The sequence below is a fragment of the Micropterus salmoides genome, unplaced genomic scaffold, assembly GCF_014851395.1.
Source record: "Micropterus salmoides isolate LMB-PRFRI ecotype aquatic unplaced genomic scaffold, ASM1485139v1 Ms_hic_scaffold_10, whole genome shotgun sequence".
Lineage (NCBI taxonomy): Eukaryota > Metazoa > Chordata > Actinopteri > Centrarchiformes > Centrarchidae > Micropterus > Micropterus salmoides.
In genome coordinates this window covers 11639293-11656896 of record NW_024040041.1, presented here as the reverse complement: position 1 = coordinate 11656896, position 17604 = coordinate 11639293, and the positions used below count along the sequence as shown (strand labels likewise).

The 17604-nt window shown below is 39.8% G+C and overlaps 2 protein-coding genes across 4 annotated transcripts in view; one reads left to right on the top strand and one right to left on the bottom strand.

Annotated features, from left to right (window-relative positions):
* Nucleotides 1-2047: 2047 nt before the first annotated feature.
* On the bottom strand, nucleotides 2048-6842 carry dexi (Dexi homolog (mouse)). 3 transcript variants are annotated; one of them, XR_005441403.1, is made up of 3 exons: nucleotides 5644-5996; nucleotides 5074-5522; nucleotides 2048-4523 (listed from the first exon to the last, which is right to left on the bottom strand). XR_005441403.1 is itself a non-coding variant. In XM_038696287.1 (2 exons), the coding sequence occupies exon 1, from the start codon at nucleotides 6265-6267 to the stop codon at nucleotides 5998-6000; it is 270 nt and encodes an 89-aa protein (XP_038552215.1). In that variant the 5' UTR covers nucleotides 6268-6842; the 3' UTR covers nucleotides 2048-4523; nucleotides 5074-5997. The 3 variants fall into 3 exon arrangements, 1 of the variants encoding a protein (XP_038552215.1); XR_005441404.1 differs by having other exon boundaries at nucleotides 4794-5996; XM_038696287.1 differs by having other exon boundaries at nucleotides 5074-6842.
* A 174-nt stretch (nucleotides 6843-7016) lies between these two features.
* The window catches only part of clec16a (C-type lectin domain containing 16A), a 45520-nt gene continuing 34932 nt past the window's right edge, over nucleotides 7017-17604 (top strand). The window contains 6 exon segments of the mRNA XM_038696272.1: nucleotides 7017-7295; nucleotides 8271-8399; nucleotides 9788-9921; nucleotides 11300-11448; nucleotides 13419-13524; nucleotides 16200-16205. Coding sequence (XP_038552200.1) covers nucleotides 7222-7295; nucleotides 8271-8399; nucleotides 9788-9921; nucleotides 11300-11448; nucleotides 13419-13524; nucleotides 16200-16205 — 598 coding nt within the window. The 5' untranslated portion in view covers nucleotides 7017-7221.

The following is a 17604-nucleotide window of genomic DNA, read 5'->3' as shown; positions in this document are numbered from 1 at the left end:
GAATCAAAGGCTTTTTGGAAGTCAACAAAATAGGCATATACCTTTCTTTTCTTAATGTTTAATTCTTGATCAATTAGAGTCTGGAGGGTAAATATATGGTCCGTTGTGCCAATTTGGCATTTCTCTCTCTCTCTCTCTCTTTCTCTCTCTCTCGCCTGTCATTCACTGGTCTTGTGTGACTTCTACATGCATTACTGCTGCCGACAACTACATGCACGTAGCGGTTCCTCGCAGGTCTATTTCAAGTAACCGGCTATTTAAAAACGATAAAATATTCTTTATTCATCTTTAGTTCATCAACGGTGATAAATTATCAGAAAGTGCCGCGAGGTGCTGGGGCTCAGTGTCTTCAGCAAGTGTTCCTCTGGCCACCACACACATGCTACGCATACACATGCTCACTGACGACCCATGGTTAGGGTTACAATTTTGAATTTATTTACACACTTTAAAAACATTTATTTAAAGTGTTTTTCTTTTTACATGTTTATTTACAGCATTAAATGATGCTGGATGGTAATTGTCCTTTCTGGTGCACAAATCGAGGAAGAGACAAGCCTGAGCTGTGTTAGGTGAGGGATTGCCCACAAGGTAAACATAAACATTACCGCAGTCGAGCGGCGGCAGGGACCTGCCGCTTTTTGACGATAGAAATGCGGCAGCGGATGCTGTAACATGGATCGGAAGTGCCCAAGTACACTTGCACTTTGTGTTCATATCTTTGTTTTTCTTAAGTTGAGAGGTGATCCAAATAAATGTAACTGCTTTCGCAGCGTCTCTACGGGGGAGTCGCGGTGTGAGCCGCTATGTTGGCCTGTTGTTTTCCCCTCCAGGTACCGCGAATGTCACGTGACTGAAAACTATGAATTGGGGGTCAGCCCTTGGAGAAAATATTTATTTTTAATTATTTTTTCTGTATTTTAGTGAGTGATATAGGGGAGAGCCGGGACGATTGAAACGCGGGACGAATGAAACAGCGATTTTCTTGGAGACCATACACGTCTGATATGCCAAATCAGAGATATCCATAATAAAGGCTAATAAAATTGAGGAAGTTATGGTTATTTAGAAAGTACATGCACCATTTAAACACAATGTTACTAGTGAGCGAGCTGCCTGTGACAAGATGGCCGCCAGGTGGAGACGTTGACCTCCTTTGGCCAGCAGCGCGGACGAGACATCTAGCCTTCATTATGGATATCTAGGCCTATGTGCCAAATTACCTCAGCACATACAGAACACAGTAGGCCTACTTAACAGAACAGGGAAAAATCAGGTGGATACGTCATAATTTCACGGAGTTATACGAAAGAAGCTGTTTTCAATCACGGAAAGTAAATTCACTCAAGCGATCTTTTTTTAAATGACGACTTGTGTTTATTGTTCCATGTGTCATGGTCATGATCACATGAATGATTAGTTAGTATTTTAACACATCCTTAAGTTTTAAATGTCAAAGCTTTACAGTTTAGAAGCTAGAGAAGTTTAAACGTCAGGAGTCACTGTCGGGACGACTGAAACAGGTGTCAAACACGCAGCCATTCCTTATTTAGATACAGCGGGAGGGGGGCAGAGTCCACTTGGCTGCAGGCTGGAGCACCAGGATGCTCACAGCCAAATAACAGGATCTTCACAGTAGACCAGGAAAACAGGCTACAGATGATCATAAAAAGGGCAATAGCAGAATGTGTTTGTCATCGGTTTCATACACCAAAACTTCTAAAAGCAAAAATCCTATCAGAGGGGCAACCAGGGCACTTTTATCAAATGGGGGCCCGCGGTTTAATTTGAGAGAGATTAGTGGTCCATGAAAATGTTTGAGAACCACTGCTCTAGAGATGCATAAATCTGAAGACTGCTGTTTGACCAGTTGTATGGTGCACCTACGCTCTCTTGTGGACAAAATGCAAAGGGATACCAAAAGAGCACATGGTTACAGGTAAACATTATGAAATGAGCAGAACAACTTCCCTGTTGCTCCTCTTCATCTATTGCATGATCATCAATAATTACATCTAAATATGACAGTTGAAGTGAGACAAAAAGCTGGCATTCACTCAAAGTTTATTAAATACACATTGTAAAATAAAACTCTGTTACGATCCTTAGCTTATTAGGCTATAGCATGTGCATGTCTGCAAAGAAGCAGATGTGGAGGCTGGGTAAAGGCTGTATGTCCATGGTGATGAGACATCCAACAATCCAAGCAAAGGTTCTCATCCATCACAGTCCTCATGAAGTCTCATAGGTTTCCTCTAAGCTAAGATGCTGTGAGCAGAGTTGATCAGAACCTGACAGCAGCGTTTTGTATTGCCCAGGGAAGGGCACAGTTTTAGCTGCAACTAGTGATTTCTAAACATTTTTCAACTTTAATACCAGACTTATTGTTCTGACATTGACCTTAGCAGTTTGATTACTTTTCCTCTACAGTAAGCCCTTACCTGGTATCATTTTAGGAATTTTTGATCAAATTCCATACAAACATGTTTTACACTGAATATGTGTCCTGAGCTTCGTCATCACGTGATCTAAATGCTGTTTCAGATGAATTTTCATCCTGCCAAAGATATAATTCTTATGGACACACTGGTTTACACAATCCAATTGAAACATTGTTAATGTCACCCCAAAATATTGCTTACTACTAGCACAGTCAATCCAAAAAGAATGAATTTGGTTTTCAGCCGTCATTAATCGATACTGGTTGAGTTCTGGTATGAACTCTTTGAGAAACAGCCTTGCATGGCATAAAAAAAATGTTTGATCTCAAAACCTATTCCTTCTAAACTGCACTGCCGTCAACATGTTTGACAATTGTTTCTTACATCCTTCATCTTGAGTTGCAGCATGGCCTTTTCTTTCTATTTCGTCGCGTGATGCGGCTGTGAACAATTATTTGGCTACACTTAGTGTACCAAGTGTTGGTCCATCTCGGTGAAAGGTTGTCTAGCGGAATGTAATGTTCAAAACACTGACAAGTCAGGCAAAGGTCTGAACAAAAGTTTGTTTGGAGTATGAAACCTGCATGTGCAATGTTTTGAAACATTTTTGTCTGTGAAGTGTCAGTAATTTGTTGGACAACAAATGCATTGCGATGATTTCTATGCACACGTTGCTTATTCTGGCAGACACATCCTGTATTCATTGAGAAAATATTGCTTCCAAAATCAACATGTAGTTAATTAGCTGGGCTATAACTGCTGTTCAGACCTACAGCATGTACAGTACTTTCAAGGCTTACAAAAATCTAGTAAATCAAGTGATCTATCCCTTTACAAAAATATCACTGACACAAGGCGATCTTCTTCCACTCATCCAGGTGGCATAATTTGACAATTGTGTAGGATCTCAATCTTACCATTGAACTGCCCCATTGCTTAAATCCAGTAAATTATTGCTGCCAAGAATATACATTTTATGAATAGAATTCTAAATTATAAAAACGTAAAACAGAAGTGCAATAAAACACAAAAAAAACAGATTTCCTTTTTTTTAAACATCCAACTAACATCATGCGTAGTGTTTTTCTGTCAAACACAAATTTTTAACGTTATTAAAAAAATTCAACAAATGGATGAAAAAGTATCTGAAGCACTTCTTCTGGCGCTCTTTCTTAAGGCGGTTTCAGCCTTTGACACTACTCATACTGATAACAGTTTGACACATTTGGCCAGCTGTGATCACAGCTGCTTTAACTAATCTATTAGTTAACTTTAAGTGGAAAAGAAATTTGCATATGCCCCCAAATATTAATGCAATATAGGTTATCAGAAGACTAAGAAATAACTCTCCCTGCACACTTTACTGTAATGCAGAGAGTATTAAAGAGTTAGGTGAGTGTGGGATGGTGCTCCTGATTCATTAGGGAGCTTTAAAAATATTAAAGCCTGTCCCATAATCCTGTAGGCCACAGCCTATGGCCAGTGTCAGTTATGTCTTACCAGTGCACAAGTTCCTAACTGTGCTCCTGAGAGTCAAGTGTGTACATCCCTGAAAGACATACAGTATGGACACATTTCAAATTACACCTCATGATGCAAAGCAGCAACACAATCTGTTTTTTAAAAATTAAAACAAAAGGACACACAGTGAAAAAAAGTTGCCAGTTCTTCTGAGATGTCACACTGTGATTGAAGTGGCAATTTTTAATTCACTTCCTTCAGCAGCCTGCTAATAGATCTTGCGCAGCCCAGGTAACTGCTCAGTGTAAAGTGTATCTGAACTGGTTGCAATGCAGACGACCTGAATCATCCTCCACATCTCTGGTACGTCCGTTTTTCATCCACATGGAAAAAAGCTGTCTCTTTCCACTAGCAACACATCGTGGTTCCTTTTTATCTTTAATTGTGTCCAAAGTGGGCAACAAAGATGCCAGTGCTAACCCCATGGTGTCCGACTGCAGTCAATTGCTTTTAGAATGGCAAGAGACTGACAGTCGATCCAGTGCAGAGTGCTCTTCCTGCGCGACAGATGCAGGCCTGAATCTCTCTTCCTCAGGCTACCTTCTTTTGAGCCGAGGCAACCTGGAGACACGTGACACATAAGTGTTACAGCAGGTCATCCCCAAAACATTTCTTATAGCTCATGTTAAAACACAACATTAAAAAAGGGTGAGTTTTGTGGATAAAAACTGTGTTTAGGATCACAAGAATAACACCTCTTATTTGCATCAGTTGCCCTGTGAGGTAATCACTGGGTCCAATAGCACCTAACGTTTTATTCTCAGCATCTCATTCTGAGCATGAAACAGACACAACACCCAAAACACAGAATAGTGTGTGCGCTCTGCTTACTTTTCCACTGATATGTCTGAGAAAAAGGCAGAAAGAGCATCAGAGATTGTTGACACTGGTCCAGTCTGCCCTGGACCGCTGCATCACCACCACTTACAGTGCATTCAGAAGGTTTTCAGACCCCTGCACTTTTTGCACACTTTGTTACTTTGCAGCCTAATGACAAAACTATGTTTATAAAAAAAAGAATGACAAAGCAAAAACAGGACTTTTGATTTTGCAAATGTGTTTAAAAGAAAAACCTGAAATATTAACAGAACTCAGTACTTAGCTGAAATACCTTTGGTAGCATACAGCCTCGAGTCCATTGGGATGGTATTGCACAGGTGATGAGTGGTGTCTGGTTTCCGCCTGACATGTTGCTCAGAACAGAGGCCAAGAAGTTCACTCTTGGTTCCATACCAGAGAATCTCGTTTCTCACAGTCTGAGAGTCAGTTAGGTGTTTCTTTGCAAACTCTAAGCAGGCGTTCATGCATCTTCCACTGAGGAGAAACTTCTGTCTGGCCAACTGCCATTAAGTCCAGATCAGTAGAGTGTTGCAGTGATGGTTGTCCTGGAAGTTTCTCCCATCTCCATACAGGATCTCTGGAGCTCAGCCAGGGGGACCACAGAGTTCGTGGTCCCATCTCTTGTCAAGGCCTCACCTGATTGTTTAGTTTGGCCGGGCAGTCAGCTCTATGAAGGTTCTTCCATTTAAGAATTATGGAAGCCCCTGGCCCCTTGGAAACCTACAACACAGCAGAAGGTATTTTTTAGTCTTCCCCAGATTTGTGTATCAACACAATCCTGTCTCTGAGCTCTGCAGACAGTTTCTTGGCAGACGTCATGTGCATTGTCAGCTGTGCGTACCTTTCCAAATCGTATCCAATGAATTGAATTTTCAACAGGTGGACTCCAATCAAGGTGTAGTAACATCTCAAAGATGATCAAGAGAAATGGGAGAAACCTGAGCTAAACTGCATTATAGCAAAGGGTCTGAATAATTAGTCAGTGTTATCAGTTTTTTTCCCCTTTAGTAAATTTGCTAAAATGTGTAAAATCCTGTTTTCTCTTTGTGATTCTGGGGTATTGAGTGCAGATTAATGAGGGGGAAATTAATGTAAACGATTTTAGCATAAGGCTGCAAAATAACAAAATGTAAAGAAATAAAGTGCAGGTGTCTCAATACTTTCTGAATGAACTGTACATTTATTTTTCGCACTGTCACTCAAGATACCCCTCAAACACATCCAGCTCTGTGTCCGCGTCATAGGGCACAGAGGCCGGGTCGGACAGTACCCCGAGGTCCACCAGCGCCTGGTCCATGTCCTCAGGCAGAAATACTATCCCCACATTCAGGACGATGTACTCCATCAGAAAGGCATAGTAGAGGATCAGGACGTTCACAAAGAACAGGCCCAGATAAAACATATATGGAAGTTCGTCCAACAGAGATTCTACCGAATCTAGCTGGGCATAAATTGGGTGTGTCATAGAAAAGAAAGGAAGCCACGGTTTGGGTCCTTGCGTTTGTGCGGGGCCAGGATGTGGCAGACTGGAGTCGCTGGTGTCACCGCTAGAAATCTTTCTGGGGTGATGGAGCTGGGGCGTCCATTTCGGCTAGTCCCGTCCTGCAAAGAGTGACTGAGAGGCAGCTTGTAAGTGCTACTTTATCTGTAAGGTCCAGAAGGAAACAGCAGCACAGGTCGACATAAGGGAATAACGTTCATAGCTAATAATAACCGGCAGACAGTATCAAAATATCACGTTAGCTAGCTCGACGCATTCTTAACATTGGTTCTTTGGGTTTGCGGAATTCACGCCATGCCACTTGGCCAGGGCTAAAAACAGTAGCACGCAATGCTAGTGAAAACAAAGGCGAACATTTCTACAAGCAAAGTATTAGGCGTTTTCTTGCGTAACGTTACACATCCGTACCGGGGAAATTCGAAACACTCACGAACATACGCTTCTGCCGATGTTTTTACAGGTAAATGCCCTCTCTAATATTTTTGCCAACTGCATCAAAACAGTCCTCCTCACCACAAAGGGACACCCGAGGCCACGGCAGTTGATTGGCTCACCGTATGACAGGCTCTGCTGTGATTGGTCTTTACGGTGTCAGTCAGTTTAATGGCCCCCTCGCGAGGACGTGTCGCGTGCTTTAATCGTCACTGCAAACATGGGAAGAGAGTGTTGTAGTTTTCTTCCCCACGCTCTTGTATGCTGTGTCAAGTGTCCACAGTAGGGAGGGAACAGCAACTCCCAGACAAACCATCCGCCTGCTCTGTTACGTAATGACCGCTGAGCGCAGCTATCGCCGCCTATCACCTTCTGTTTGCTAAGAAGCTATCTGTAAAGGAAAGTGGGTGTAATGGATAGATGCGGACGCTATCCTTAGCAAAATAACGCGCCTGGCAAAACATCACCTCCGTTACAACTGCAGCCATGTTTGGCCGGTCACGGAGCTGGGTTGGAGGACAGGGGAAAGCGAAAAACATCCACTCCTTGGACCATTTGAAGTAAGTAGCTAGCATTCGTTATGCTAACGTTAGCATGTATCATAACCGACTGAGAATGACTGTCCGTGTTATCAGTAGCCCAGTTGTTAACAGCTAAAATAATAGTAGCTAACTAACTGCAGATGTCCAGTCAGCTAATAAAGTCCATACCGTTTCTGTTGTGCTTGGCATGGGAGGTAGAAATGTTAGCTAGCTTGTAATGGTTAGCATTAAAGTGAAAATCCACCCTAAAACAGAAATGACACTGTAATGTTAATCTTCTAATGGGTTTGGACGGTAAAGTCAGTAACGTTATGGAACATCGAACATTAACTGGCCACATAAGCTGAAAATAGAAGTGTCAAGACTTATAGAGCCCGCACAGATGTTTTTTCTAGGTGGTCCAGGAAAGACCTCTGCTCAGGTTTAAGTAGGGAGGGAGCTATGCTTGGAGTTACTGAGTAACTGATGTCACCAAAGCCTATGGCAAAACCTAAAGTTGTCCCACAACAAGAAGAGCAGCAAATTAACCAGTATGAGGGAGATATCAGTCGAGCTCAGTCTGGGCACACCCATAGAGTCCTGAGAAGAGTTTCTAATGAGGCACAATAATTGTAAACACCTGTGAGGATGTTAAGTGCATGGGGCTTTAATTTGGTGGTTATTACATTACACTATTTTGGAGAAGTTCCATTATTAAGTTAGAGGCTATTTTTGTGGGCTCGTAGCAATGAATTTTTTGTTTTACATCCAGAAGAGATTCATTTGAACATAGGGTTCAAAGCAGACATATCTCTATCACCACTGGAGCTGTCAATGTCCCATGTTGTTTCATGATTCTGCCCTGTGGAGCAGCTTCCAGACACATCTCTAGATCACTGCAGCCTGTCTTGCTGCTGTTAAGTTTAAAGAAAAATTTGTACATATTGACAAATTAAAACTGAGATGTGCATTCACCACATTGTTCCCTGCATATACCACCCATTCATCTCTCAGATACATGTACCATGTCCTGACCAAAAACACCACAGTGACAGACCACAACCGAAACCTTCTAGTGGAGACCATCCGCTCCATCACAGAGATCCTCATCTGGGGGGACCAGAATGACAGCTCTGTGTTTGAGTAAGTACGAGTTAACATCTTTATGCCAAATCCCTCCCCATAGTAGCTCCAAATATGCAGACGTGACTGCTGCATGGGAATCGAAGTGACATTTGCTTGTATTTGAATAATCTCTATTCAAAAAGATTTGCTAATTGTGCACACTCTTGTATAACCTCACACTGATGCGTTTGAACAGATGCACACTTGTAAACAAATGAACTGTGAATTTTCAAAGAGCATCTTGATGTCAGTCATGGAAGATTCCTCTTCATCGCTTCTTTACTAGTCATGTTTTATCACCTGATCTGGAGGTGTTTCAAAAGGCAAACAACATAACAAACATATCAGGATAATCATACTCCAATTTACACTCATAGGAAATTTAAGACTCCCACCCCCATTCTTCCCGTATAGCAGCATTGTCAACAACCGAACTCCCATTATTTCTGACTGTGAACAATTCAAAACAAATTAAAACTGTTTTTGTATCTCAGACATTGCTGATTTTCTTCCTGTTATGCTGGCTCTCCACAAAGTGGTAACATTTGACTAGAGAAAACGTATTTTACAAAAAGCAGTAGTAATGTTTGCATTTTGTAAGCCCTTGGCAAATTTATGTTCGGCTGAGCTAGCAATAGACAACCACTTATATGTGTGTATTTCATGTAGTTAAGATGCAGTTAAACATTGCAGGAAATTGTTCTTGGAAGTCTTTTCACCCCAAACCACTTACATATTGCACTTGTTTCTGGGGACTGCTACATGTCAACGCCTCTATCAGTCCACTTCGCCACATCTTCATTATGTGATACAGGAAATGGCTTTGAAGAGCAGAAAAGCCACACAGGATGTTGAAAGTGCAGGATGTTGAAACTTTCTGCTATCAGGAAGCCCTTAGAATAAATGACATGAACAGTGCATGAAGGGTCACCCATAATTTTCGAGGCTTGAAGCTGTTCGGTATTTTGTAGTCATTGGCTGTATAAATGTGCAGCTTTTTTAGTAATAGTTAAACATTATGAGAATGATCTTCATATGATCTGGTCCAGTGAACATTAGCTTGAAATGATAAACTGCAAGGTTTCTTAGGGTGGTATGAGCTGTATGTGAGTAAAAGACATCAGCATAATGCAGCACAGAAATTAAGGTTGAACATTTTTTGCATATTGCTTTTATTAGATTGTAACAGTATAGATACAGATAGGAAACAAAGGAAGAGAGAAGGGTATAAATGCAACTGCCAGAATCAGATCAGGGATGTTGTGGGTGTATGGTTTGCTTCTTAACCACTAGTCCAGGATGCTGCAAAAGAGAAACAATCTTCTTTTTGATAATTATATATCAGATTAAGTCATCATGAATTAAATCCTTTGTGTGTTTGTGTGTACACTGCTGTGTATGTTCAGCTTCTTCTTGGAGAAGAACATGTTTGCCTTCTTTCTGAACATCCTACGTCAGAAGTCAGGACGCTACGTGTGCGTCCAGCTCCTCCAGACCCTCAACATACTATTTGAGAATATCAGCCACGAGACTTCCCTGTGTAAGTATTTGAATCAACACCGGCTGAAAATATAGGATCACATATATGATTTAATGCGTAGAGCTGGGCAGTAAAACAATAATAATTATCACAATATAATTTTCCTCAAAACAATATAACCAATGTTTAATGAATGTTCAATAAGTGTTTGACTTAATTTATTTGAATCATGAATTTATTGTCACTTCATTTTTCCATCTATTTATCACAATTGTTTAGAATTTTCTATCTCAGATTTGTTAAGTGATCCACTGTTTGACATCAGTTGTTGTCAGACGTTTAACCACATAACTAACCATCTGGTTTCTTAAATTTTCACTCAGGAGCAAAAATCTGACTTTAAACTTCAAAGAAATAATGATTTGACATATATTGTGATAATTATCGATATCGAGTGATATGAAATGTTTTTATCGTGATAACATTTTTGGGCATATCGCCCAGCCCTAAATAAGAGTAAAGGATGACAGTGACTTATCAGGAGTTAGCAAAAATAATACAAGCTGAGCTAATAATGGATTACTGAATGTAATGTGATGTAATGAGTGTACTGAGCAAATATTTACTTTCTAGTCTGTTGTCCTAATGGCAGATAATATCACTGTGAGATGCTTGAAATTCTTTCACTACAGGTTGATGTAAATAATGAACAGATTGAAAATTAGAGAATAGCGTAAAACCTTTAAGCTTGAAAGAAATAATGGTTTGACATTTATTAAAATTGAATGATATGAACATTTTCATCATAACATTTGTGGCCGTATTGCCTAACTCTAGTAATGCATTGCAATAAAATAATACATTTCTTCAATTTTAATTTTTAATTTTTTGAGACTGCTGAAAAATGTTTAGTCTGAATCTGAATTGAAAGTGAGCAGTGACATACACCGATTGTACTTATTACAGGACTGTTGTATTGAATTGCCTTGAAATGTACAGCTCGTAGATGTGTCCATGTTTTTGATGGATATTGTAGGCTTAACAATGCAGGGCATTGCCTTTCTTTCTCTACAATGCATAGGAGCCTGCCACATTTTTTGTTGTTGCTAGGCAACCAAAGACTCAGCTGGTGATATGCTGTCATTTATGCAGCTGGTTGGCATCTTTGTATGAAGTAAGTAAGGTTTGCACTTTGGTAACTTGTGGCGGTATTAAAAAAATCAAGAGTTGTGGAATTGTGACAAAACAAATAGTCTTTTCTCATGTTCGCTGCACACAATAGTCACTGCAGTAGTAGTGATCTGATGATAGGAGAGCAAAAATGAAAGTAGTGTAGTGAAGCTAAGAGGGTACGGTTGTCAGCAGTTCACAAAAAAAACATCTTCCTAAAACATTTGCTCGGTGAACAAGGCTGAGCTTGTTTCTCTTCATTTGTCAGATTACCTCTTGTCGAACAACCACGTGAACTCCATCATCGTCCACAAGTTTGACTTCTCGGACGAGGAGATTATGGCCTACTATATCTCCTTCCTCAAGACCCTGTCGCTCAAACTCAACAACCACACCGTGCACTTCTTCTACAATGAGGTGAGGCCATAGACAGATGAGATGGGATGGGTTGAGGATTTTTTATTCGATGTCAACAACTTTTTGTGCACTCTCTTTGAAAGAGGAACGACTGAATAGACAAAAGATGAGTGGTTGAGTTTGAGGTACACAGAGAGCGAAAAATGACAGCATGCTTAAATTTTGCAATTTTATTACTGGTGATATTTTAAAGAGTCAGTCAGTCAGTTAATTTGTACAAAAATGAATAAAATAAAAACATTTTTAAAAATTTTTGTCAACCTGTGTTTGGACTTCAGGTGACTTCTATCCACCAATCTTCAGCAGCATACTTCCCTACCTACATTTGATGGAATGTTTAATATATTATAGTCATGCTAAAGAATGATCACAGTGTTTGCAACAATATCTTGTTCCTCTGAAATTGAGTTTCAAAACAGTTGTTATTCTTTATGTAAAAATATTCATCGAATATTATTGAACAGTTCAGAGTTCAGGTCTTTTGTCAGAATCAGAAGAATCAGAAGGAGCTTTATTGCCAACTAGTGTTTTACACATAAAAGAAATTTGCTTTGGTGTTAAGATGCTACACGCAGACATACAGCTGACATAAATAGATGTAGAAATATATAAATATGTAATAAACAAATGCAAGTTATATAAGAATATAGAATAGTTGTGTGTCTGTGTTTGTGTGTCTGTGGTAATAGATGATAAAACCAAAGAATACTGTCCACCTGAATAATCTCTGAAGATGTTGTTTACCTGTCATTGTTTCAGCAGTAGCTTTAATCCTTCCACTGGCCTGTGTGTGCTGGGGAAAGTTATTGGTGTACTGTTGCTGGTAGATTTACCCCTGAAGCCAAAACCACACCCAGTGTGTAGATCTGAGAGTACTTATATATGTGGTTAAGTAACCTATAATAGATTTATTTATTTTAGCTTAATTTTACTTTCTGAAATTATTTAGAAATAAACAATAAATATAAACCCTACCTCTTTGGAATGCAAAGGAAGACTTTTTTTGTTTCTGGATGTAGCGTTGTAAGCAACTCGGCTGACATCTGGTCAGTGTGAAAGCAATTTTTACTATTTACAATTGTCTTATTTATAATTAACCTCTCACTTTATTTATTGTAATTAATCTATCATTTATTGATTTGTAGTTTATCCTCCTCCAGAGGGCGCTATAGGATAGCTGATTACTTTGGCCTCTGCTGTTGCTGTCAGATATACACACGTGACACTATTAAGAGCAGATCATGGCACACTCCTGGCTTGGGTTTGGTGTCAGCTTTCTTCATTTGCTATGACCACTGGGTGACTGCTCTCTGACACTCACCTGTGATTGGCTGGCGGTCACAGTGACTGAGGGATGTTTGGGTAGAGGATCACACACTGGCACAGAGAGAGATGACTGTAAGATGATGAGCTGCTGGTTTTTTTATACACATTTATACTAAGCGCAACATGCTGTTATGTTAATCGGTGTTGACCGTCTAAAATACTGTTAGTCCCGTTAGATTGTGAGGAGGAAACGTCTCTTTAGTACAATTTGTACTTGAGTGTCTATCATGTTTCAGGATGGGTCAAAAACATTCATGTCAAAAGCTTACAGTGTTCTTTTGCCTAATGCTAATCTTCCATCCAATATAGCATCTCCTTCTTTAGGATCATGCTTACTCTTACAGTAACTCTGTGACACCTTGAAATAACTTTGACTTTTTTGAAATTGCACAGCCTGTATGTCTGAAAAAAAGTAATGCGCAGATTAAAATTTATAGAACATTTTCTCAGTTAAATAGGAACTAAATACCAGTTTGCTCTTTTCATGAAGTCCTTTCTTATCAAAATGCAGTACTGCCCAGAATTTCTGTGTCCGCCAGTTGCTTTCTCTCTGTCTCTCTCTCTGTGGTCGTCTGTGGCCTGAGCACGGCGGTGCAATGCCGTGCCTTGCTCACCGGCGCCCCCTCTCTGTCTCCCACACACAGCACACTAATGACTTTGCCCTGTACACCGAGGCCATTAAGTTTTTCAACCACCCTGAAAGCATGGTCCGCATCGCAGTCCGCACCATCACACTCAACGTCTACAAAGGTGAGTGCCAATAACGAGCATGCGCACATACTGGCCACACACACACACACACACACACACACACACACACACACACACTCACACACACACACGTGCAAACACGCTCACGGGATGCTGGGACTGCAAACCGCCGTTCTTTGTAATCCTTCCCTCTTCCTGCTGCTGCTTTTGGTGCATGAGCATGACTAACAGGTAACGCTGTAGCAAACACGCACAAATACACAGCCTGCTGAATTTCTGGCCTTAAATGTTTCTTTTCCTTCTTCTGTATGCAATTTATTATCATTGTCGTTTAAAAGAGTGGCTCTCCGGAAGTATGATTGGACACAGTCCTTTATTTTATGAAGTTCTTCAAAAGATCTTGCAATCAAAGAAAATCTGTTCATTATTCACATCAACCTGCTACTAAGGAAAGAATTTCAAGCATCTCACAGTGATACTATCTGCTATTAGGACAAAATAGACTAGAAAGTAATTATTTGCTCAGTGCATCTCTGACAGCTGAAATGGCAGAACTACAGGAACTGTGAAAATACTTAAATCTATATACAGCAGTATCTGACTATAAGGGGAGAAATGAAGGGTTTTATTCCCTATTGTCAAATACTGATTCAAACTATCACTTTTTTCTCATTCTACACATTTGTCATTAAATCACTAACATCTGCAGTTACTTAATTCAGACATTTGCCATTGGTTTTGTTGCAAAAAGTTTACTGCAATGTGCACCGCGTAAGGACATTCAGCATCCAATAAGTCACTGTCATCCTTTACTCTTATTTAGGGCTGGGCGATATGGACAAAATGTTATCACGATAAAAACATTTCATATCAGTAATTATCACGATTTATGTCAAATCATTATTTCTTTCAAATTTAAAGGCTGATTTTTGCTCCTGTGTTAATTATGTGGTTAAACTTTTCTTTATGGTCAGAATGTGACAAACACTGGATCACTTCACAAATCTGAGGTGGAACATTCAAAACTATTATGATAAAAATCTGTTTTCAACAAATATGATTAGTAAATCATTTTCTCAACAAAATTAATATTTTTATTAGAAAAATTAAGTGCTGATTTGCCTGTGATTCAAATTAATTAAACCAAATAGTATATAAATTTAACATTTATTATATTATTGAGGAAAATTATCATTATTACTATCTATCTATCTATATGTATGTATATATGTATGAGATATGTATGTGTGTGTGTATATGTGTATATATATATATATATATATATATATATATATATATATATATATAATGAATTTGAACTTCGCTTGTGATCTACGCCATTGGTGCGGCGTAGCACACAAGGATAAGGTTCAGCATAACTGCTTTCCTGGTCCCACGCGCACATATTTACAAACTAAAAGAAGCTAACTCTTCAGCAAGTCCAGTCTACCCAGCATGCAAAGTTGTGGTTGAAACTCCCTCACTCACAAATCGATTGTGCATACGCATAAGCACTTCAAGTTCAAACTAAATGTCCTATGAGTTCAGGAGCAGCACAGCAGTGATGCTGTGAGTCTGTAAACAATTGGATTTTTGCTAAGGTTGTGTTGCTTTCTTCGCTGTGCTGCGTCCGGCTCTGCTTCTCCTTCCTGCCGTCTCTCTGGGCTCCTCAGGGCTCGGAGCTGGTCTCTCCAGGGGAGGCGGGTGGGACATTAAGCGGGATAGGCTTTTCTCCACACATCATGCCTCTCGTCACTATACATAACATTGCCTCAACATACAGTCACTGAAACATATATCAACAATAGCGTCCTGTCTGTCTCCGTACCTGTTTTGTCTAGTCCTGCGTGTATCCTTTGCATTGTAAAACTGTGACGTCATTACTGTTACCGCACAACTGACTGACTTTAACTATATTAGAAATACTAGTCACTTAAGAAGTAGCGCAGTGGTGTGGGGGATGTATCAGTGATTGGTTGGACATGAGCTTTGCTGTAGTAAAGAATCTGTCAAAGCGGGAAGCATCAACTCAGTGCAGCAACTCTGACTGATGGCTTTTTTCCCCCAACTTCTGAGAAGAACATTTGTATCCTAAAGCACAGGCTGAGACACCGCTGTAATGCAAAATATTCATTGCATTGTGACTTTATGCAGTGAAAGCTGTGGCTTATTGTGGCAAAAAAACTTGCAAATTTAATGACTAATTTTTAGATTAACCCACGACTTAAGGACTTGAAAATGACTGAAAATGGGTCAGAATGAATGAAAACTACTATTGCTTTTAGTATCATAATGTTGAACATTATAGAGCCACTGTTTGATGCTTCCTACTGATTCCTTGGGTCACACACTGCAACAAATGACAACCTGGAAAAGGGTTTTGACCTTACAATAGACGGCGTCAAGATATTTTAGTCATTATGTTACTACAGTGTGAAATCCTAAAAATAAGTGTAAAATGTTTAGGTAACATATAAGCTCCTTTGCCAGATGTGCCATTGTTTGCAGTTTATTAGTTAAAATACCTGCAGGGTCCTTCCCAAACTCCACCCCTCCACAGCTGTCCCTGTACTCACATTAACCCTGTGTCTGTTTCCCCCTCTCCCTGCTCCTCCTTCTCCTCCTCTTCAACAACCACTCCTCCTCCTCTTCCTCTCCTTGTCTCTCTCCTCCTCTCCCTCCTCCCTCTACGCGCCCCATCTGCCTAACTCCAGTTTCATGTAAGTTGGTTCCATTCATTGAGTCTTTTTTTTTTTTTTTAGGGCTGGGTATCCTAGAACCATGTTTTGTTGTTATTTTGTTTTCCCCTTTACTGTTACCAGTTGTTCATACAGTACATTGATGCAGATACAGTTCTAAAAAAAAAAAAGTGTTAAATAATAAACCAATCAGTGCTGTTAATGTGAGACTTGTCTTATATTGATTTTAATGCCTCAAATATAAAATGTTTGGTTGATTTAAAATGAGTTATTATTGCACATTACATGCCATTGTTTGCAGATACCCAGCCCTATTTGTTCCTAATATTGTATCTGTTATAAATGTACTGGTATGAATATCCTTGCAATTGTTGTTCTTGTAAACCATTCTGTATCACCCACCTACACACATGCAGAAAAACTGCATGCCTTTTTTAAATTTCATCTTGGGTTAATTGCTCCACAAACTTAATTTCAGCTCAGCCCCACATGGTGGTTGCCATTTTGGTGATGGGTTTGACAGCTTTTGTCACTCTGGTTATTTAGTCAGTGTCCCCCTCTGCTTTAATTCTCAGTCCATCCACTAATGGACTAAGCTGGAAGCTGGGCACTGTGGCTCTTGAGTAGATGCAGCTTGTGATTAGTCTATTTGTTTTCTGGTGTTTATATAATTCTTTCATTTGATTTGGCTGCTCATTCACTACTTGTCCCAGTTTGACCCATGGCATTGCAAAATTGGCTTTTATTTGAATTTTGACTACTACATGAGAAAGTGTTGCTCCACCAGGACTGTTCACATTTCTAGTCAGTTAAGCTGTCATTCACAGAACAGAAGTATCCTATTCCCTCTGATTGTCTAAATTTTGTTTTCAAAGTGCCCTTTGTGTTAGACAAATGCTCTTATTCCACACAAATTAAACAAAACACAGCTGTCAGGGTTTTCTACTCTGTAGTTTCTATCTAGTAAGAATTTAAGGACGTTTTTAAAATGGACGCTGCAGAACCAGAGATATCGTCTTATATTCCACACATTCTTCTTCCTTGTTAAAACCTGGCAACTACATTACCCACAAAGCAATTCAACTGCACACAGTTCAGTCTGAGATTTGAGTGAAATCCACTTCTCCACAACCTCAGATTGTTGTGTGTTCTCACTTGTAGTCTTCCGCCCAAACCGATGCTGACTCGCGTCACATCACTTAAGGTCATTTATCAGACTTCACACAGCGCCTTCTGCAGCCACAAAGGAAAACCTTTTACACATTTGCTGTAGTTCTCCCCAAGACCTGTAAACACATCTTCATGTGTAAAATCTGCAGAGTTCCGGTTTAACATTTGCACACTAATGAACTTACATTTTTTTGTATCATCGCTCAGTGACTAATCTTGTGAATTTCATTACTACTGATACAGAGTTGGA